Raw genomic sequence first — 21,193 nt, 5'->3', positions numbered from 1 at the left:
TAATATTTAATGCCAGTATTGAAGTACTAAGGGTAGAAAATGCCTTACCTAAGCCCCCTGCCTTTCCTTTCCAATGGGATGCTAAATCAGGGTGAGGAGGTAGGATTGCAAATTTCATTAACTGGGTACGGGACTAACAGCCAGTAGGGTGGCTTCAACCCACAGGGTCCCTGTGCCCGACTCCAAGATATGAGAAGGAGGTTTCTATCCCTTCCAGCTCCATTTGGGACACTGGAAGGAGGAGGTCTCCTCTCTTCTGGCTGGCTGTGGAATAATGAAACCCGGGAGCCGAGCCCAGGTCCTTTGATGCTATCAGTTAGTACACGTCCAGTTAAACATGGAATCGGTGTTTTGGTTGGTTGGTTGTTTTTCTGAGCCATGACCTAATGATCCCATGTTCCAGCTCCAGCCCCTCCTAGGGGCCTTCTGTCTGAACCATGTGTCCGGACTGAATTCAGCAAACTTCCCGGAGCAAGACGCTGTGTTCCCCCACCCAGGGAAGCCATCTGCTGCCCTCCAGCAGCTCCTTCTGCGGGGCTTCGAGCTCGCCAGCCGGGCTGGAAAGCTCTCCTCCTCCTCCTCCTCCTCCTCGCTTGCCCCGGCTCTCCTCGGCCATCTTGCTAGCAGAAGGCTGGGGAACGCGGGGCTGGCTGAATCTGGGGCGGTGATGGTGTCAGCCGGAGGCGGTTTCCAGGCAACTGTCGCGCCGTGGGACACGCGAGCCAAGAACACCGGGGACACGGCGTTCCCAGCGCGCCGCCTGCCAGGGGACCGAGACACACGCCCAGGGACACGGCACAGGACCGTGCGGAGAGGGCAGCGCCGGGATGGCAGCAGAGGAGGGGGGCTCCAGAATATCCCCTCCTGCCCACTGCCCATCATACCTTCCCTGGATGGGAGCATTTCCAAGCTGGCTGCTGGTGCATCACGCAACAAGGAAGGACTACATGATGTATGGGATTTCAAATGCCTTCTGCATCCTTTGGAAGATCAAAAAGAAAAGAAACGTTGTGCCAGACTGTACCCCAGCCCACAGAACTATTGCAGGTGGTCCCGTGCTTCTCTGTCCCTTATCAAATACAAAGCTCCACCCCTACAAGTCATGAACCATTTTTGTGCACACATCCCAGCTCTGTGTCTCTGGGTGTCACTGAAAAAATGAATTTCTTGTAAAAAAAAAATGATCTTCCACAAGCTGACAATCTTCCCCAGCACTTGGTGGGTCCCACTGCCCCTCTGTGCTGATGTCCAAGGCAGTATCCCCACTCCTGCCTGCCTCCTCTACCTGCTTTAGTAGAGGTCCTGGGAATATCCCTGACCCTGAAACTCACCTGCCTGGTAGCCCTTCTTTACACTGCACACCCAGCATTTCTCCTCACAGCAATGTCAATACTCACATCCCCTTTGTTTTACCCAGTTTGAGTGGTTTTTGAGACGGGGCTTGAGTACAACGGATTTTCAATGGATGAGGGAGGGTGATAAAATTGATAGAGCTGAGCAATGGGGAAAAAAATTCTTCTGGATTCTGAGAGAGCAGCTATGATGAAAATGGGGAATGGGGCTACATCATGCTTGGCAGGGTGTGTGCTGCAGAGGGGCAGAACCATTTGACTGCCCTGTATTCAAGGAAATATTCTGTGCAGGTGTGAGCACTGAGAGACAGGACAGTGGGGAGTCATCTGCAGCCATTGCTGTCCCTGAGCCAGCATTGCAGCTATTGATTTGGAACCTGCCCCGTTCACTCTAACCTTGGCAGTGCCAGCTTGACCCTTATCAGCGCTGATAAACCCTGCCACAACCTCCTGTCCCATCCTGGTGGTGTCACACCATGAGATGCTGTGGTGACAGGTCTTTCTTGCCACTCTGCACTTGCACTGGTTGCTCTTTTGCTGAGATGCTCTAAATCTAGGAAACCTCTCTCCTATTTTTGCACAGAGGCTGCAGCCACACCAACATTTTTAACCCTGTGTGGCTGCCCATCCCTTGCTGAGTGTTTTGCGTGAGGAAGGATGCGGTGCCGGCTGCAAACACTTTTCCAGAGGAAATTTAAAATCAGCCTTCTCCTTCTTCTGCTCCTGGCCCTTCTCATGCACCTGGTGATGGATTTTGCTCTCCCCACAGCCCACAGGCCCTGTGGCTGTGATACGAAAGCATCAAAAGCTGGGGGTGTCCCTTCAGGCAGCCCCATGCCAGCTGGCCTCAAAAAGCTGAGCCTGCGAATCCTTCAGGATTTCAGTGGAAGCAACGGCTCCTTGGAGAAAAGTTCCCAGCCACAGAAAGTGGGGCTGCACTTGGGGGCTGGAGAGCCAGGGGTCCAACAGCAACACGAAGAAGGGAATGCAGGGTGGACCAAGGGATCCAAGCTGGCAGCACTCTTCGAGCATCCTCTTTACAACATCCCAGTCCCAGAGGTGACAGAGAAAGACAAGCTGTTTATCATCAACCCCATGGAGAAGTTCAGCCTGCACAGCAGCGGGAGTGATGAATGGTGAGGAGCAAGCTCAGCTCTGGCTTGAATTTGGGGGAATATGTGGGTTTGAGGGGACAAGCAGCAGAGACCAAACATGTAGTTTCCTTCTGTAGGTCAGCATCCTACCCCAGAGGGGCCCCCATTGCTACACATTGCTACACATTTCTCACATCTCAGATCCTCTCCTAGCCCTGAATTTTTGGGCTGCTACCCATAAGCTTGTAGCACACAGCAAAGCTAAAGGAGACTCTTGAATTACTCATTGTATTATGGATATCTATTAAGTGATCTCAGCTCCTTCCCCAATGCAGACTAGCCCTCAGTCTCCCTCTGTATATGAGGAAGTCGCCACTCCAGATTTCTAACCAGTTTTATCCCCCTCTCATGGTATGCTGGAGATGCAAAGCCTGCAATGTAGGTTACCTCTAACCATGAGACCATTCCTGTCCTGCATTTTGCAGGATATTGCCTGACCTCTTTAGGCTCAGCTGTGTGGTGAGCTGACTGCTGATGGCTGTCTATTTTTATCTTTGGACTACTAACCTCTAATTAGAAGGGAAAATATTAAAACCTTTAGCACTGCAACACACAGCAGCTTCCTTATGGAAAGCTCACCTTCCAAAAGTGGTGCCTGCCAGAACTGGGAGAGAATAAAACCTGGCTTAAGTGCTGGTTTCCACAAATGGGCATTTGCCTTGTCTCTTAGGAACACCTATGGGTACCCTTGGGTCTGGTTTGATGAAATCAATGCACAGGCTGTTTTCCTAGAGAGAGACATGGATTTGGGTTAAAGATGCCCTGGGCTAACTGTCCCACTGCACTGCTAGTGTGTCCTAGCACAGAGGCTGGGCAGATACCCCCAGGGGCTCCCTTGAATGCCAGGAAAGTGCAAATTTGCAGGAGGCACAGAGACAGGGATAATGCTAACCCCAAACTTATCCCCCTGGGGAAACCCACCCAAGGGGAATGGGTTGTTGAGGATGGGAGTTCAGGTCAGTGCTGAGTATGGCTGGGAAGCCCATGCTTCTCCACCCTTGTTCTGTGTACACATGCGTGTCCCCAGTAAGCACATGGAGGGGTGTAGCAGACTGTATTCCTGGGAGCCAATCCCTTAGGGAAAAACAATGAGATTATCTCTTCCAGCAAAGAAATAAATGCGTGGATGAGAGAAGCAGGATCAACCCAGGGATTTTCCATGTCACTGTGTCCAATCCAGCCATGCTGGTGGGTCTTCCTGGCCACCAACATTGAGTGGGATCTGCCAGGTGCCAAGAGCCCCATGGAGGGCATATGGGGCAGGGGGTTCCACCACCATGAAACCTGGAACACATCCAGGGCTTGCTCTGGGCTTTCTCCCCACTTCACCCTTCATGCACTGGCTCCCAGGAAGGGCCCAGAGACACGGGATCCGTCCTGTCCCGACTAAAAGCTGTCATTGTTGTTGGGGTGGTGGTGGCTGTCGGGCTGCAGGGTCAGCAGCAGTAAAGCCGAGACGCTCCTCCCGACAGGGAAGACGGCCTATGACACCTACCCCACCTGGCTCAAATTCCACATCGGCATCAACCGCTATGAGCTGTACCCCCGCCGGGACCCCTTGTTGCCCATGCTCCTCCGGGATTTGGCCACACAAAGGATTGTCAGTTCAGGTACCACCTCCTTGCCTGTACCCCTGTTCACACCCCTGCCCTGCTGCCTGCTGCCTGCCTCCCTCATCCCCTCCCTCCTTTCAGTCCAGAAGTCTGGTGGGACCCAGCTCAAGCTCATCATGACGTTCCCAAACTATGGGCAGGCCCTCTTCAAGCCCATGAAGTGAGTAGAGCCTGGGACAACCCTATACCTCACGCACACAGTCCTGTTAGGTAGCGAGAAGTGGACAGAGGGGACCATGGAGGGAGAAGGGGAGAAATGCTTCATGTGCTGCCTCGCTTCAAGCACCTCCATCCCCAAACCGAGGCGAGCAGGATGGTCCCGTTTCTCTTGCCTTCTCCGGCGGTGCTTGCTGCAAACTGGATGCAGCTTGTGATGGGGTAGTGACCTCCAGTGGTGGAAAGAAGAAGGTGGTCCATGAGGACCATCCAGGAGCCTCCAGTCCGTGAGGGCTTCCCCACCCTTGAGTTGGAGGCAGGGGTTGTGTGGGAGCCTTGATAGGGGGCTTGGAAGCACCCACCCATCAGGAAGTGACTGGAGGAGACTGGGTCTGGCTGTGTCTCCAGTGTCACCAGGGAGCACAAGGTGAGTGGGGGTTTAGAACTAATCCCATGCCGGGAGTGGCCCCATCCATGATGATTGCCCCCACCATTCCCTCTCCCTCCAGGCAGACCCGGGACCAGGAGACCCCCATTGATTTCTTCTACTTCTCAGACTTTGAGCGGCACAATGCAGAGATTGCAGCCTTCCACCTGGACAGGTGAGCATAAGCTTTGCATCCAACCCTGCTCTCCCATACTGGCAAAGCACCAGAGAAACCGCTCCTTCATCCCACCTCTCGCTCCCTGTTGTGAGGGATACCTGTGTCTCCTGTCAGTTTTAATACTTTTAAAAGTTCGCTGTTATTAAACCAGCTGAGGTCCGTAAGAAATGGTTCCAAGTTTCGTGTTTCAGGATCCTGGATTTCCGGCGAATCCCCCCAGTTTCTGGCCGTTTGGTCAACATAACAAAGGAAATTCGGGATATCACCACAGACAAGAAACTGGCCAAGACTTTCTTCATCTCCCCAGGTGAGCTTTCATGCTCTCTGTCCTCTCCTGTGGCCACCTGGCTGGAGCTCCCCTGGAGCTGGCTGCTGCTCCCCCGCACTCAGACAAACTATCCCACTGGAGACTGTTCCAGCTCCCATGGGTACCCTGCCACAGGCCTTTGCTCCTCACAGCCTCCTTTGCCATTGCTTTGCTGGTAGCACATGGCCAGAGCACATGGAGGATCCTCCCCTGGCTGCTTGCTGGATCACTCTACCTGGGGCTCATTGCCTTCCTTCTCTTTGTTGACCTTTGCTTTGTCCCCATGGCCAGCGGGAAATGTCTGCTTCTACGGGGAGTGCTCCTACTACTGCTCCACTGAGCACGCCCTCTGTGGCAAACCGGACCGGCTGGAGGGCTCCATGGCTGCCCTGCTCCCTGACAAGACCCTGGCCAAGCGCCGCTCCTGGCGTAGCCCCTGGCGCCGCTCCTACCACAAGAGCAAGAAGGCTGAGTGAGACGGGGCATGGGGGGGTGTGGGGACATGGGCCAGAAGAGCCATGGGATGGGAGGGGGCTTCTCCACAGCCACTCTCATGGCCCCATTGCCTTCCTTGGCCTCTGCCACCAGGTGGGAGCTGAATCCCAACTACTGCGCTCAGGTGCGAGAGACACCGCCCTATGACAGGGGCCATCGCCTCCTGGACCTCATCGACATGACGATCCTGGATTTCCTCATGGGTGAGCCCCTCCATGCCTGTGCTGGGGGCTATGGAGGTCCCTCAGGACCAAGAGGCCCAAATGGCTCCATGTCCCGTGGTACCATGCCCTGTGAGGTTTGTTGGCCAAACTGTTGTTCAGGCTGCAGTGAGCTGCAGTCTTACCCACAATGAGGGCACAGGGCTGTGCCACCAGGGCATTTCCCAGGCAGAAGTCGAAGGTCCAGAGATTCTGAGGAGATCCCAGCTGAATACCATGGATATGGGAAGCACCTTCCAGCACGCTCTCACATGCAGCCCCTGGAGAGCCAGAGGCGGAGATGATGCTGCCCAGGGCTCTTGTTTCCTCTCCTGTCCCTGGGCCACTTCTTCCTCCCTACACTGTCCCCTCACCAGCATCTGACTGGGAGAGTTTCCCATCTCCTCATTCCTGACCACCCAGCCATGCCTTTGCCATTACTTCTGCTCCATTTGCCACTGTTGTCCCTCTGTGGGGCTGCTGGGATGGGAAGGGGCCTGGAGGCCATGGGGTCTCTGCTCAGTTCCCCTGCACAGCCATGGCCACCAGATGGACTCCTTTGAGGTGCCTCCAACCCTTTTCCTCAGGCTCTGGGTTTCAGTTTCACACCAGCAGAGTGCTCCATGTCCCTGCTCCTATCTCCCAGCCCACAACCTGATGGCAAATTTGTTGGCCCGCCACAGGCAACATGGACCGGCACCACTACGAGACCTTTGAGAAATTTGGGAATGACACTTTCCTGCTCCACCTGGACAATGGTCGCGGGTAAAGTTGGGGAGTAGGGGGGAGCAATCACAGCAAAGGGGTGGAGGAGACCTCCAGTCTTGCCGAAATGCCACTCTGACACACCCTTATGGGCTTCTCCCCACCCCCAGCTTCGGCACACACTCACGCGATGAGCCATCCATCCTAGCCCCTCTCCAGCAATGCTGCAGGTAAGGGGCTGCCACCCACCCCAGATCTACTGCTGGGGAGAGGCTCCTCCTATTGAGACCTCTCCTTCCTCATCTCTGGCAGCATCAAGAAGTCGACTTACCTGCGGCTGCAGCTGCTGGCCACCCAGCCCTACCGCCTGAGTGATGTGCTGCGGGAGGCGCTGGCCGCAGATCCACTGGCCCCCGTCCTGGCTGAGCCCCACCTGCGGGCACTGGACCGGCGGCTGGGGAAGGTGCTGGTGGCGGTGGGACACTGCCTGGCCAGGGCAGCCCGCCAGGAAGAGGTGCTGGTGGATGATGTGGGGTCATGGGTGTGATGGGGGGCTGGGTACCCTGCTGGATTGGGCTGTTTTGGTGTGCTGCCCAGGATGATGTGGGGATCGATGTGCAGCTCTGATTCTGTGTAGCGTCAGCTTTTAGTGGTGCCAGAGCTGGTGGTGTGATGAACCAGGAAAGCAGGTTGTAAGGATAGCTGGGACAGGGAGGGAATTTAAATAAAAAGGTTGGCCTAGTGGAGAAGACACGAGCTGTGATCTTCCCCACCAAGGCTGCTTTCCCAGCCCTGGCCTCTCCTTGCATGCCTGGACGTGTCACTTCAGCCCTCCAAAGCCTTTTAGGAAAGGGTAGGGATTTTTCCTGCCTTTCCCCAGCAGGAGCTGCCAAACTGGAACAGCTGGCAATCTCCTTCTGCCCCACCCCTAGCATGGTGATGCCCTGGTGACCCCCAAAAAAAGAGCTGAGACCACCCCCACTGCTGGTGTGGGGAAAATGAGGCAGAAGCTCCCAGCTGCACACCACTTATCTTTGCTCCAGTCTTCCCACACCCACTCAAAAACTCCCATGGCTCTGGCATCATCGCCTCCTACACAGGACCAGGGATGCAGCAAGGACAATCTCCACTCTCCTCAAAACATCTTCCTAAATTCCTCAGGAACTGCCACTGACTCCCTTCACACCCAAAAAAGTGCGTTCTGAGGAGGGGATGGACTGACCTGGGTCTGTGCACCCTACTTAGCGCCTAGTGGCTCAGCACCCAGCTTATCCCCTGAGCCTCCCAGGGGGTTTAATCCATGCAGAGTTACGTCACCTGGAGCAGGTGCCATTGTGACAACCACTGCCACTGTACCCAGGTCGGGACACAGGATTGCCATCTGCATGGCCAGAGATAAAGGTGCCACTGGAGAGGGGAGATGTCCTCTGTCCCAGCCAGACACTCGTAAAGGGATGGGAATCCACAGGAAAGGGTGAAAAAGGGCAGCTGGCACAGTGGGAGATGGAGCTGGAAAAGCTAGGCAGAGATTTTGGCTGGAACAAAAAATGGGCTCAAAAGGAAGGGAAAAAAAAAAGGGACACAAAGAGGATCTGTCTGTGTTACACAACGGGGCTGGGGACGCTGAATGGGGGTTTGTTGCGGTGTGCCCCCCCCGATGCTGACAGCACGTCCTCCTGCCACGGCCCTGGCTTGTGCCCCAAAGCAGAGCACACGGAGGAAAAGGTTTCAGGGCTGTTTTGCAATAGGTTCCTTCCCTTCTGCCAGCTTCGTATTGTTTTAACTCTTTATATAAACACCTTTTTGTCCCATACCCAAAGCTAGGGGGACCATTCCTGCATCGTGCCCCGCAGACACAGCCTAAACAACCGCGTCCAGGCACAGGTGGCCAGCTGCCCTGACTCTCAGAGCTCCCCCAGGCAAATCTTTCTCCGAGGCGCCGTCAGGTTTAAAACGCGGGGTGTGGGAGTGTGGCTGTTTTCTCAGCCTGGTGAGTTTGCACAAGGTCCCAGCTGTGCCGCAGCGGTTCAAGGTCCCATGGGAGCAGCCCGGCTCGGCTCACACGCCCCTGACGAGCCTGCCCAGCCGCCCGTGGGAACGAGCGATGGCAGCGGGGTGTCTGGGGCCAGCGGCCCGCGGAGCAGCAGAACACGCCAGCCCAGTCGGGGCGGCGTGGGCACACGGGTGTCGAGCGGGGCTGCCCACGCCCCAGGGACAGGTTCGGCCGTGTCGCCGAACGGGTGGCGCTTGGGGTGCGGGGATTTCCCACCCCACCAGGACCAGCAAACCAAACCAAACCAAACCAAAGCCCAAATGGGACTGAGGTGCAGCCCTGCACCTGGGAGCTCCCATTTTGGGCTGCTATCACCCGTGCCCTTGGCTGGCAGCGTGGGCTGACTGCTGCCCGTGCTGGGCATGGCGGGAGGAACCCCAAGGCTGAGGTGTTTGGGGACCAGGTCCCGGTGGGCAGCGGAGTGCGGCTGGGCCCTCATCATCGCCCCCCGCCCCCCCAGATGATGAAAATAAAATAAAATAAAATTAAAAGAATACGCCGGTGGCGATAATAATAAAAATAGCACTAATGATGATGATAAAGAAGAGGTCCCCAGAGGCCGGGTGAGCGGTGGCTGCCCCCCTCTCCGCGGCGGCGGGCGGGGCGGGGCGGCGGCGGCGGGGGGGCCCGGGGGGAAGGCGGGGAGGCGGGTGCCGCCTTCCCCCGCAAAACAAAAGGGAGAGGCGGCGGCGAGAGCGGCCGGGAAGGACGGAGGGGATCGTTCTCCGCTGCGCGGCGCTTGCCGGTGGGTTTGCGAGGGGGACGGCAGGGCAAAGCCGGGAGCTTGCGGGCGGGCTGGCTCAGTGCCGGGGCCTTGGGGGAGATGTGTCGGGCCGGGGGTGCGGAGGGGCCGGGGGCAGCCGCCCCACGCGCGGACGGTCCGCGGAGGGGAAAGGAGGCGAAAGGGTTTATCGGCCTGCACGGGGAGGCGGCTCCATCCCACGGCCGCCAGCTCGGGACGGTGTTCGGTGTTCGGGCCGGGACCCCTGCCACAGGGGTGGGGTCCCTGCGAGCGGGATCCCGCTGGCCGCGTCCCTCCAGGGACCCTGCCGCTGACATTTCCTTCTCTCCCCCGCCCTCTCCCCACCCCCAGGTGATCCGAGTCCCCCCTCCGCGCTGCCGCCATGTCCCGCCGCAGCCAGCGCCTTGTCACCACCCGCTATTACCCCGGGGACGATGATGCCACGACCAGCAGCAGCAGCACATCTCTGCTGGGTGGGACACAGCTCCCCTTCAAGGAAACCACCGGCAGGTTAGTGGGGGGCACGAGCTGGGGGGGGGTTCCCCCTGCCCCAATCTGATAGGGGCGGGGCATTCCATCCCACACCGGGGACCGGGCACCTTCCTGGCTGGGGTGTGGGCACGGCTTGCAGAAGGGAGCACGACGGTGAGCCCGGCCCGTTCCGGCATGGCCGCCTCGGCACCGGCTGTGCCCCTGCTCCAGCCAGAGCCCCGCGCTCCCTGCCCAGGCACCTCTGCGTCCCCAGGGGCCCGGCACTGGAGCCTGCCGTGGGTGGCCGGGTGCCAGCTGCAGCTGGATGGCAGGAGGGAGGGAGGAGAGAGGGAGGGAAGGAGGGAGGTGCGCTGCAAGTGCCGGCCGGAAAACCGCAGCGGTGCGAGCGGAAGCGATGCCCGGGACGGGCGGGAGGCCTCCGCAAAGCAGAGGTTGCAGCCTCCGAAAGCTACCGCCATCCGGTGTGGAGGAAGTGATGCTGGCCGAGGGATTGGGGTGAATTCCCCATTTCCCCCCATGGATGCGCTGTGACCCGCCCCCCACCCTGTAACCACACGTGTCTGATGAGCCTGTTCTCGCCTCCCGCAGGACGATCAGGAGGAAATCGAGTAGCACAAAGCGTCTCTCTCCCGCCCCCAGCACCCAAACCTCCTACTACAGCGAGTCCATGATGAGCGAGTCCTACCTGGGGGGCAGCCGGGGCCTTGCTGCCCTGGGTAGCTCCATGCTGGATGATGACCTGGACAGCAGCACGTACTGGGGTGAGCCCTCTCACTCTCCTAGGGCAGCTGGGGGGCTCCCTGGACACTGGAGAGTGTTGGGGCAACTGCCCAGGCTGGCTGACTGGGTTGCCCCTTGTGGAAGTGGTGTGGTGGGTGATTTCTCAGTGGAACTCTGTGTTTTGGGGGCAGGTGGAGAGCTCTCCACCAGGAGGAGAAGAGGCACAGGGGACACCGAGTCCAGTAAGATCAATGGGGTGCTAGAGAGCAAGACATACGACACCTACACATCTTCATCTGGGTACTCCTCGGAGGACGACTACGCTGGTAGGGATGCACTAGTGTGTCTGTAGTGGCAGGAATGCAGGGAGGTCCCAGAGGGACCAGCCCGGGGCCTGGGTGTACCCAGTGTGCTGCCAGTCCCTGCTAGATGCCACCTCCAGTGCAAAGCCTTTGCTGTGGCAATGCACTGGGATGCTGTCTGCATTGGTGACTTCTTGCTTCCTTTCCAGGTCACTATTACTCAAGCCAGAGTAGCTCTGGGTCAGGTCTGAGAACTGCAGCCTCCCGGGTGGGCTCCTTCCTCTGGCAGGTGTTTACCTCCCCAGGTGAGTGGAGGGCTGGCAGGGACACTTCTAGCAGCAGTGTTCTTGCCAGTCAGCATCTCTACTCTTCAGATGCTGTGTGTGCTATTCCCTGTTTGGGTGGATGGGATTTGGAGGGAGTGGTGGTTTTATCCCCTTGTGGTGCCACCCTTGGGCATGGAGGGAACATCTCTGCCAGGACTCCTCCTGAGGTTTGTTTTTTCTCCTGGCAGTTCAGTTCATGTGGTGGCTGTTCTCGAAGCTGGCAGGGGCCTGGCGCCGCCTCACTGGCAGGGCTTCCCACCTGGACACCGTCCCCTTCTCCAGGTGAGAGTGCTGGGGGGGACACCAGGATGGTGGAAATGTGGGGAGAACCTGCAGGACCCTGGAAAGGGGAGGCATATTTGGGATGGTGGGTGTCTTGTCATCTTTGCTTTCCCTCTGGCCCCCATCCAAAGGTGATGGAAGGTGGCTGCAGTCCTACAGGCACCTCTTTTTTTTCTCCATGCTCCAGGCGCTACCCACGTCTCAAGAGGTCCTTGCTGCTGCTGCTGCTCCTCCTGCTCCTCGCTGCAGCCGCCTACGGTGAGCCAGCCTCCCTTGATGTGCTGCCCTGAGATCTGGGGCAGTGCAGAGCATCCTCTGCCATAGCTGGGGGATGGGATGGCCTGGAGCTCAGTGCTTGTGGCTTTCTGGTGTCCTGGTCTATCTGCATCCCCCTGCCAGTGTCTCCTGGTTATCCCTGGTGATGCTGATGGCTGAGCCTCTGCATGTCCACCCTGTCCACTACTGTGGCCCATTGCCAACCTGTGGGTTTGACCATCTCATCCTTCTGTGCCCAGGAGCTTGGTACTTCTACCCATATGGGCTGTCGACACTCAGCCTGCCTTCCTTCCCATGGTGGGGAGCTGGAAAGCTTTCCTCCTCCTCTGATGTTCCCGGGGCAGGGGACCTGACCACGCTGGACCAGGTAAGCTTCAGCAAAGGCATGATGGTGGCCCAGGTGGGATGAGTGCCTTGCAGGGAGAGCTGGGACAGTGTGATCCATGGCTGAGTAATTGCTTCTAGGGTATGAGGAGTGGTAGAGAATGGGGTAGATGATGGCTCCACACTGGCTTCCCCAGCTTGTAGCCCTCTCCCTCTTGGGTGTCCCTGGGATGGACACCAAGGAGAGTCTTGCCTTCTCCTGGGAAGCAGCAGATGGATAAGATGCCACTGGAGAATGGGTGGTCAGGGTCCCCTTTCACAGGGGTCCTGTGGAGCCTGCACTCCCCTGGAGGGGTGCATTACACCCTGTTTTTGTCACTGCAGGGGGGACACCGACTCCTGGCTCGCTTCCAGTCCCTGGAGAAGCGTTTTGAGGCACTGGAGGCGGAGCTGTCACGGTGGGAGCTGCGTCGTGGGGCGGCAGCAGTGACAGCAGGGGGAGAACCGCCCCCAGGAGACATCCTTGCGCTGCTGGAGGGGCTGGTGAGCCGCCGGGACGCGGGGCTGAAAGAGCATCTCCACACCGACATGGCCAACCACCTGCAGGTGAGAGAAACGGGGAGTGCAGGGAGATGGGGGTGTGCAGGGCCAGGCTCTGACATTCCACCCTGTTCCTCATCCTTCAGGGTGAGCTGGATGCACTCCGAGCCCAGGTGCAGAGGGATTTAGACGGGCGTCTGGGCAAGATGGCACAAGCTTCCCAGGTAAGCAGATGAGCATGTGGTGGTACCTGGACAGGACACCCTCACCAGTGGTGTCACAGGTCTCACCCCTTCCCCTTTTCTTGGTAGGAGATGGAGGCACGCTTGCTGGAGCTGAATTTGGAGTGGCAGAGGTAACGCTGGCTGTGGGGCAAGGCCCTGCTCTGTTAGGGGCAGGCAGGTAGCTGGGTGAATTCCCCTCAGCCAGGCTTAGGAAGGGTTTGCAGGCCTGGTTTGGGACAAAGGAGAGCTTAAGAAGCATAGTCTGGGGGGAAAGGAAGGAAGGATACATAGGTGGGTGTCTGTGGGAGCCAGCACTGTGCCCTTCTGGCCAAAAAGGCCAGTGTATCCTAGGGTGCATTAGGAAGGGCATTGTCAGGAGGTTGAGGGAGATCTTGTCCCTCTACCCAGCCCTAGCAAGGCCATCTCTGGAGTGTTGTGTCCAGTTCTGGGCTCCTCAGCAGTACAAGTGAGACATGGAGCTCCTGGAGAGGGTCCAGCAGAGGGCTGTGGAGATGATGAAGGGATGGAGAATCTCTCTTATGAGGAAGGGCTGAAGGAGCTGGGTCTGTTCAGCCTTGAGAAGAGACAACTGAGAGGGGACTGCATCAGTGGCTGAAGGGAGAGTGATAAGAGATTGGGGCCAGGCTCTTCTCAGTGCTGCCAAGCAATAAGAGGCAATAGGCAGAAACTGATGCACAGGAAGTTCCACCTGAACATGTGAAAGAACTTTACTGTGCAGTGACCACACACTGGAACAGATTGCCCAGAGAAGTTGTGGAGTCTCCCTCACTGGAGATAATCCAGAACCATCAGCAATCCTGTGCCTTGTGCTCTGGGATGGCCCTGCTTGAGCAGGGAGGTTGGGCCAGATGACCCCCTGTGGTCTGTTCCAACCTGACCCATTCTGTGATTCTGTGGCTGGCAGCAGGGTTCCAAGAGCAATGGCAGCAAATGACCTTTGCCAGTGTCATTTTGCATCACTGTGAATGTGACCCTTCAGCTGAGGGGTGAGCTGAGGATGCTTTCCCATGGGATGCAGTAGAAGAGGTCACTGCCACTGGAATTAAAACCAGGTCTGGAGATGGGGTTGAGCATAGGTGATGTGGGATGAACCTCTTCCTCCAGTTTGCAGAGGGGAATTGGGCCTCATGGCAGGAGGTTTTGTTACCTTTCTCTCGGCACAGCTCGGTGGAGGAGAGCCTGCGAGGGACCTTCCGGCAGGAGGTGGGCAAGCTGGAGCAGGAGGTGGCAGTGCTGAGGAGGGAGCTGGCAAGCCTCAAGTCAGACCAGGAGGTGATGGGAAAGCACGTGGAGGGGATACTGGAGCAGCTGAAGACAGTGCGGGCTGATGTGAGTCCCCAGCCCCCAGCCTGTTTGGCAGAAGGGCAAGCGAGGGTCCCTGCTCCAGGGCTGAGCTCTGTCCGCACCGTTCCAGGTGGAAGCGCAGTTCCCTGTGTGGATCGGTAGGTTCCTGTCACAGTCCAAGCAGGATGGTGCTGCTGCCTTCATCCTCCAGCGGGAAGACTTGCAGGCAGAGCTCCAGGCTCTGGAGCGCAAGATCCTTGCAAAAGTCCTGGAGGACCGGAGACTGTCAGCACGGGATGCTCAGGCCGGTATTGGAGTGGCCCTGCGGCAAGGAGGGACTGCAGGAGTGACAGAGGAGGTGAGTACTGGCCCGAGCCCCAGGGATATGAGGTGACCACAGGTGTGGGGCTGGGAACTGTGGCCCTCTTCATGTGTGCATGGGGCTGGCAGAGGCACTGGCACTGCCCCCACAGCTGGGATATATATTGATCCTGGGCTCACAGGATGCAAGAGGACTCTTGAAACTCCTTCTCAGCCCCTCCCTTCTCAGTTTGTGCCTGCTCTGTGCTCTGGAAGGGGTCACATGTGATAATGCCTGCAGCGCAGCAAGGCTCTTACTGCCTCAAAATCCAATGCTCATGTGTTCTTCACCCAGAACGTGGGACAGGTGCCAACAAAGCTTCCATGGGTGGAGCATCTTGCTTATCCCCATACTTCAGCAGCGCTGCTGCGTTGTTTGGTGCAAAGCATTTCAGCAGAATGACACCAAGGGGAAAAAATGAGCCTGCTTGCTTTGGAAAGAGTTGCTGGCAATTCCCTGTGGAGGTAGTGGAGGGAGGGATCAAACTGGGATTAGCAGTCCCCATAGTCTGTGCAAACTTTGTGTACTCCGTAAAGTTTAGACCCAAAGTGATGCTGCAGGGTCCTAGCTCTTTAGGCTGGGTTTGGCTCCAGATGGACGCTCCAGCCATCTCCTTTTCTGGATGGGGGGAAGCTCCCATAAATCCTGTGGGACAGGGCAGGAGGGACCAGCAGATGATTCTGGGTAGTCTGTCAGGTTGTGTCTGGTGGTACCTCTCCTCCCTGTGGGCCAGCCCCTCCTGGGGATAAGCAAGTGCTGCGTGCCTGGGTACTGCCCCTTCACTGCACAGCTCCTCTCCCCTGGGGTATTTTTAGCAACCTCTCATGAGGCTTCCCAGCCAAATGCGTGTCCTCTCATTTTTGCCACGGTGATTCATGCCCTGGCTGTTCTTTCCCCTGACTGTTTTGCGGGAAGGTCCTTGCACCCTCTGTCCCTGCAGGGGCAGGCGGGTGGGGGGCAGGATGCCTGCCCCAGTTCGTCACCCTCCTGTGCCCTGTTCCCCCTGCAGCAAGTGCATCTCATCGTGGGCCAGGCCCTGAAGCGCTACAGCGAGGACCGTGTGGGGATGGTTGACTATGCCCTCGAGTCAGCAGGTAGGTGGTGGGGATGAGCCAGCTGTCCTGGGGAGGTGACTGCAAGGTGCTGGTGTGCAGCTCACCTGCTGCCATCCCCTTTCGTGCCAGGGGCCAGCGTCATCAACACTCGCTGCTCAGAGACCTACGAGACACGGACAGCGCTGCTGAGCTTGTTCGGCATCCCCCTGTGGTACCACTCGCAGTCCCCCCGTGTCATCCTGCAGGTGGGTGTTGACTGGGAGGACTGGGCTGGTTCTCAGGGGGTTTTATTGGGCCTTGACTGTTGCTCTAAGCCAGCAGCCAGGCTGGTGGGAGAAAAATGATGGTGGTAAAATCTTTGGTGTCTTACTTCCATGCTCATAGCCAGACGTCAACCCTGGGAACTGCTGGGCATTTCGTGGCTCCGAGGGCTTTGCTGTCATCCGCCTCTCTGGCATTATCCGCCCCACGGCCGTCACGCTGGAGCACATCCCAAAAGCCCTCTCACCGCAGGGGACCATCCCCAGTGCCCCCAAGGACTTTGCTGTCTATGTGAGTGCCCTTGCCCAGACCTGAGGGTGGGGGGGAACACGGTGGGAGGGTGCTGGAAAGGATTGCTAACAAACCTCACACCTGGTTGTGGGGTGCTCTGGGCGGGGGCTTGGTCTTACCCTGAAGAAGAGGAAGAAGCAATACTGGTGGGGGAGGGGCAGTACCAGGTTTCAGAAAGTTTAGAGGGACACAGGGGCAAAGGGGCTTGAGGAGGTGTAACTTTTGGTCTTCCCCCACCTTCATCCTTCCCCACTGGTCCCTGTTCCCATTTGTCTATTTTGACCTGGAAGAGCAGGAGTGGGGGCCAAGCACCCTTGCGTCTCCCTCTCCCTCTTCTGCCCTGCATGTGTGCATCACCTCTGGTCTCCCTCTCTGATGACCCCTGGTTCTCCCTTTCTGCCTCCCTGCCCTTCCATAGGGCTTAAAAGAAGAAGGAGAGGAGGAGGGCCTTCTCCTTGGACGGTTCACCTACAACCACGATGGCGACCCCATCCAAACATTTTACTTGGAGGTAAATACTTTGCCCGTGGAGCACCTGACCCCTGAGAAGAAGATGGGGCCTCTGGGATCTCAGCCTTAGAGAGCCCTCAAGGTCTCAGGTTTTTCTTTTCCCTCCTCCCCAAGGGTGACTCCGTGGGCACATACCAGCTGGTGGAGCTCCGGGTGCTGAGCAATTGGGGCCACCCCGAATACACCTGTATCTACCGCTTCCGCGTGCACGGGGAGCCGGCGCACTGACCCCAGGCCATGCACAGGATGAGGATGCTGCCAGGCTGACAGCAGGAGGGGATGCATCTGGTTCACTGCTTTGCACATAGAAATCCTGGCATGTGCCAGCAGCCACCCCAGGAAGCTGCTCCCCTGGGGGGAGGAGAAGAGTTGGTGTTGAAGGGGTGAGGCTTTCACTCTTCCAAGGACCGGGGTGGTGAGGCAAGAGCATCCCACGTGGGTCCTAGCGCAGCCTGGCTTGTTTTCAGTGGGTATGGGACATTTTAACTTTTTAAGCTAACTTTGTATCGGGTTTGCGCTGCCCCTCTTCCCTGTTGTCCCACTCCTTTCTAGCATGGCCAGGGCTTGGGAAAGGAGTGTGTCATTTTGTGATGTGCTTCAAGCGGGCTTGGGTGCAGGAGATCAGTGTGTGGGCGCACGGTGCCTGACTCGGTGCTGCCAGAGTAGGTGGGAGCCACCAGTCATGGCCACTGAGTCCCCTCCACACAGGGTCACTTCTCTTGCCTTGGTGTTGGTTTGGTAAAGATCTCCAGCCCTCCAATGCTGGGCTGGCAGAGAGAAAATAAGACAGTATTAATTAAGTATTAACATAAAACTAATGGTTTGGGCAGCAGGAGGAGAGGAGCGTGGCAGGTGCTGGTGGCAGAGCCCACCTTGGTGCTGCCATCCATCCAGTCAAGCCCTCCTGCTGCCAGTAGCTGAGTTGGGTCTTGGCGATGCTGTTGGCCTCCCTGGCTGGCTGCCTCCCCAGTGTTAAGCTTGATGATGCTATTGAAAATTCCTGTTGCCTGCTTTTCCTTTGGGGTTTGTTCTGATATTTTTTTTTAAGAGGGGTGGGAAGCTATTTTCCAGTTGGGATGTTGGGGTTGGTTTTTTTGTGGGGTTGGGGGGGTTTGTAGTAACAAAGGGAAAAAATACTTTTTCCATGCAATTTGTACTTAACCAGAGAATGTTAAATGGTGCCACTTGGATGAGTGGCTTAGATGTGGAGAGGGCTAGAGCTTTGTTTAGTAGAATAGCACACACAGTAGGATAAGCTAGAATGTGATAGCAGAACTGTTTAAAATACGGGCCTCACACTGTTGGTGGGTTGGAAGCTGGGGTTCTCTGTGCACTGCTGCTGGTGGGGTGCTGGAGAAAGTTCCTGCCCTCCTTGCTCTGGATGTCCTCTGAGACTGCAATGCGTGGCTGTGGCCTCTTGCCCATGGCTGCATCTGTATATACTTGACTGTTAGCAACAAGCTGCTGCCCCAGGGCTTTGCAGGGCTCTTGGGGGGGAGATGGGGCAATCACCAGGGCTTGCAGGTGCCAGCATGCAGAGTCACCCCTTGCCTGCCGGGCTCCCTCAGCTCTTCGATGGCAGATGGCTGGTGCAGGCTGACCTCCTTTCTCTTGGAAGGGCTCCCTTTTCCTCCTACCTCTCCTCACTGGCATTGCACTGTTCTCTGAGCCCTGGCTGTGGGAGGACTGGGCTGGAGCAGGAGGGGGAGTTCTGCCTGTAGTGGGCATGTAAATCTTGCCTGTACTGTTGGGATGGGTGGAGGCACAGCAGGGGTTTGCAGGAAGGATGCACAGGGACCTTCCCCAGGCTGAGCAGTGCTAGGACCATCTGGCCTCTCCACCTCCTGCCTGCCTGCATCACAAAGTTTGGCTAATGTTCTTGGATGGTGTTAACAGCCTCCAGCTTTATGTTGTGTTTCACTGAAAGAAAAGCTAAAGGGCTCATGGTCAGTGTTTCAGCCCTGTCCAGTGCTGGTATCATCCTTCCCCTGACACCATGAGAGCACCATGTAGTGATTCCCACTCTGGTGGTCTCTGCTTGAAGCACTGCAGGCCTAGAGGAGGAGGGGCTGAAGAAGGGTCTCCTTTCAGCATCCCCTGATGGGCATCAGGCAGATCTGAGCCTTGACAGGCCAGCCTGGGAGGGTGAGGATGGTGGCAGCACATCCCTTCTGAAGGGGTCTCCTTGCTCGAAGCAGGGGAAGTGAGCCCAGAGGGCACAGTCCTATCTCCAACAGATTAAAATTACCCTGTGGAGTCTCTTGCAGAGCTGGGAGGCCCTGCTGCAGGGAGAAAGCTGACCTGGAGCCAGAGCCAGGGACTATAAATTCTCTCCTATATTGAGCGTAGTCTTAATTCTTGGCATTGACAGCCAAAGTTATTTTAAACTTGTCTACAGCTGCCTGCTTCCCTTGGAGTCATGTCCATGAGTGCACTGAGCACATGGAGCTGTGCTTTTATGAATGCTTAGACCTGTTCTGGGCTCAGCAGACCAGCTCCTCTATTTATTTGAATCAAAAAAGAGAGCAGAGATGAAGCTCCCTTTTTCTCACGCTTCTCTGGCTGATGGAGCAAGAGCTATAACCGTGAACCTGGAAAAAACTGTTTTCTTATGTTCCTTCTGGCTCCCTGGTCTCTGGCTTGGACTGTAAGGACAGACAAGGTCTTTGCCCAAGAAAAAGAAGATTTTGTAGTAAATCAGGCATGCTGGCAAGAGGCAGGAAAGGTGACCTCTTCCCCTGCAAATGGAGTTGTAGTGGGATCTCTGCTCCTTCCACGTGGGTGTTAACTGCTGTGCTTGGGTTAGGGAGCATTTGGCTTTACAGCGCAAGCTTGCCCTGTCCTTTGGACATGAAAATCTTTGCTGTTAAGTAGAACTCCCTGGAGCCACCAGTGAGAGCTCCTCCTGGGGCTTCATGCTCTTTTCTAGCTGGTTTTAGAGGCCTCACCATGCCATCTGTGTGAGGATCCCCAGGAATATATACTGAGGCTACATGTGGGTTTTCAGCCCCCAAATTCAGCATCAGTACTGGGCTGCAGCCTGAGAACCTGTGCTGAGTGCCCAGGGTCACTGGCTCTTGGGGATGGTAGCTTGCAGCATTTCTGCAGCACTTCCCAGAGCTGCAGAAGAGGGCACAGAAAACTGCTGCTTCAGCATGTGCTTCTCTGCCCAGGGGTATTTAATCCTAGAGCTGATGCCAAAGATAAGCCTGGTGAGGCAGGAGAAATGCAGAACAGCTGTGGGAGCAGATTTCTCTTATTTACTCCATTTCCCTCCTCTATTCTCCCTCCTTCTCAGTTTGCCCTACACCCGTGTTACAAATTAGCCCTGCAGAAACAGATGGTTATGGACAGGAATTTGTTTGATGCTGTAGCCTGTTGCAAATGCTGCACTGTTTTGTTCCTTTTATTTTTTAATCAACAGATTGTAATTTATGCCTATGCAAGGAAAAAAAAAAAAGACCAAGACATAAATTATATCAAAACTGCCCACAGTGGTTTGGATGTTTTGTAACTGAATTTGCTGTTGGGAATGATGCACAGCTAGTAGATAAAAAAGCTATTATTGGAGTTATTCCATGTAGTTTTATGGCAAATCCTTATTTTCCAGCTTGATGTACTAACCCTAGGGCCAGTTAACAAAGTTATGACCTTGTCATTGAGCAGGCTCAAGGATGCAAAAACTGCTTGAAACAATGCTGAAAGCAAGACTTACTCCTAAAATCTCCAGTTCCTTGGGACTAAAAACTTCTACTAGACTTAAGTCTGTGGTATCCTGGCTGTCCTCATTCTGCAGTCGCCTCCCAAGCCTTCCCATTCTCTGCCTTACCATAAGCAGAGCCCAGCTTGGCCCTGAGGAGCATCAAGTGAGGCTGGGTTAGCAGAGACAAAGCCTGACACAAAGACCAGTTCAGGGTATCTGCATGCTTCTCTTTTCCCTCATGTGGGCTGTTAACTACTTATCAGCTACAAAGCAAGCAGAAAGGAAATAATTTTCCTTAGCATGAGAAAGTTAACTTAGTGCATAAAAAAGGCTGAAAAATACGAAATTGAACTGGCTTGAGGAGGGTCACAACCTTGTCTGTTTAACCTGGGCTTGGAGGAAGGCTTGTTGAGGAATACCCATACAGCTCCTCCCAGAAGACCACACTAGGGCCAGGCTTTCCTCCTGTCTCCAGGAGAAAGGCTGTCTGGGGCTCAGCTCCAGCTACCACAGCCCAACACTTACCTATGAAAGGGTGGAGAGCAGAAAAAGCCTTTGTGAACCTCTGAGTCCAATTGAGGAGACAGAAAAAGGCTCCTTGCAAACCCTGGAGAGCCCCATTGTATTTGCAGGAGCAGGTGAGGTGCATGCCTCAGGGAGCAGAGTACAGAAGCACTGCAAGTGCTGTCATGGGGCTGGCCCCAAGTGATTTGCTAGAGCTGCTCTTCACACCCACTCACACCCATCTCACGCAGCACACCTCACACCACACGCATGCTCTCATTTTACCACTGCCCACCAAGGTGCACTTCATTTTGGCCAGAGTAAAAGCTGTCAGG

At 56.2% G+C, this 21,193-nt stretch overlaps 2 protein-coding genes across 2 annotated transcripts; both read left to right on the top strand.

Moving 5' to 3' along the window:
* Positions 1-1,677: 1,677 nt before the first annotated feature.
* Positions 1,678-7,316, top strand: LOC131572865 (extracellular serine/threonine protein kinase FAM20C-like). The gene is made up of 10 exons (XM_058826272.1): positions 1,678-2,488; positions 3,941-4,116; positions 4,201-4,279; positions 4,785-4,877; positions 5,072-5,187; positions 5,479-5,659; positions 5,776-5,885; positions 6,566-6,647; positions 6,758-6,817; positions 6,900-7,316. Exons 1-10 carry the CDS (start codon positions 2,010-2,012, stop codon positions 7,132-7,134), a joined length of 1,611 nt encoding a protein of 536 aa, XP_058682255.1. The 5' UTR covers positions 1,678-2,009; the 3' UTR covers positions 7,135-7,316.
* Positions 7,317-9,255: 1,939 nt separating this feature from the next.
* LOC131592718 (SUN domain-containing protein 2-like) lies at positions 9,256-20,139 on the top strand. Its single transcript, XM_058864433.1, has 18 exons — positions 9,256-9,385; positions 9,734-9,892; positions 10,463-10,635; positions 10,786-10,920; positions 11,106-11,201; positions 11,411-11,504; positions 11,692-11,762; positions 12,020-12,147; positions 12,489-12,710; positions 12,791-12,868; positions 12,956-12,999; positions 14,053-14,218; positions 14,304-14,531; positions 15,544-15,628; positions 15,719-15,834; positions 15,974-16,141; positions 16,560-16,652; positions 16,766-20,139. Exons 2-18 carry the CDS (start codon positions 9,765-9,767, stop codon positions 16,877-16,879), a joined length of 2,139 nt encoding a protein of 712 aa, XP_058720416.1. The 5' UTR covers positions 9,256-9,385; positions 9,734-9,764; the 3' UTR covers positions 16,880-20,139.
* The last annotated feature ends 1,054 nt before the right edge of the window (positions 20,140-21,193 follow it).

Source organism: Poecile atricapillus, chromosome Z (assembly GCF_030490865.1).
Source record: "Poecile atricapillus isolate bPoeAtr1 chromosome Z, bPoeAtr1.hap1, whole genome shotgun sequence".
NCBI lineage: Eukaryota > Metazoa > Chordata > Aves > Passeriformes > Paridae > Poecile > Poecile atricapillus.
The sequence above is the reverse complement of the archived record's forward strand: the minus strand, read 5'-3'. Positions and strand labels throughout refer to the sequence as shown.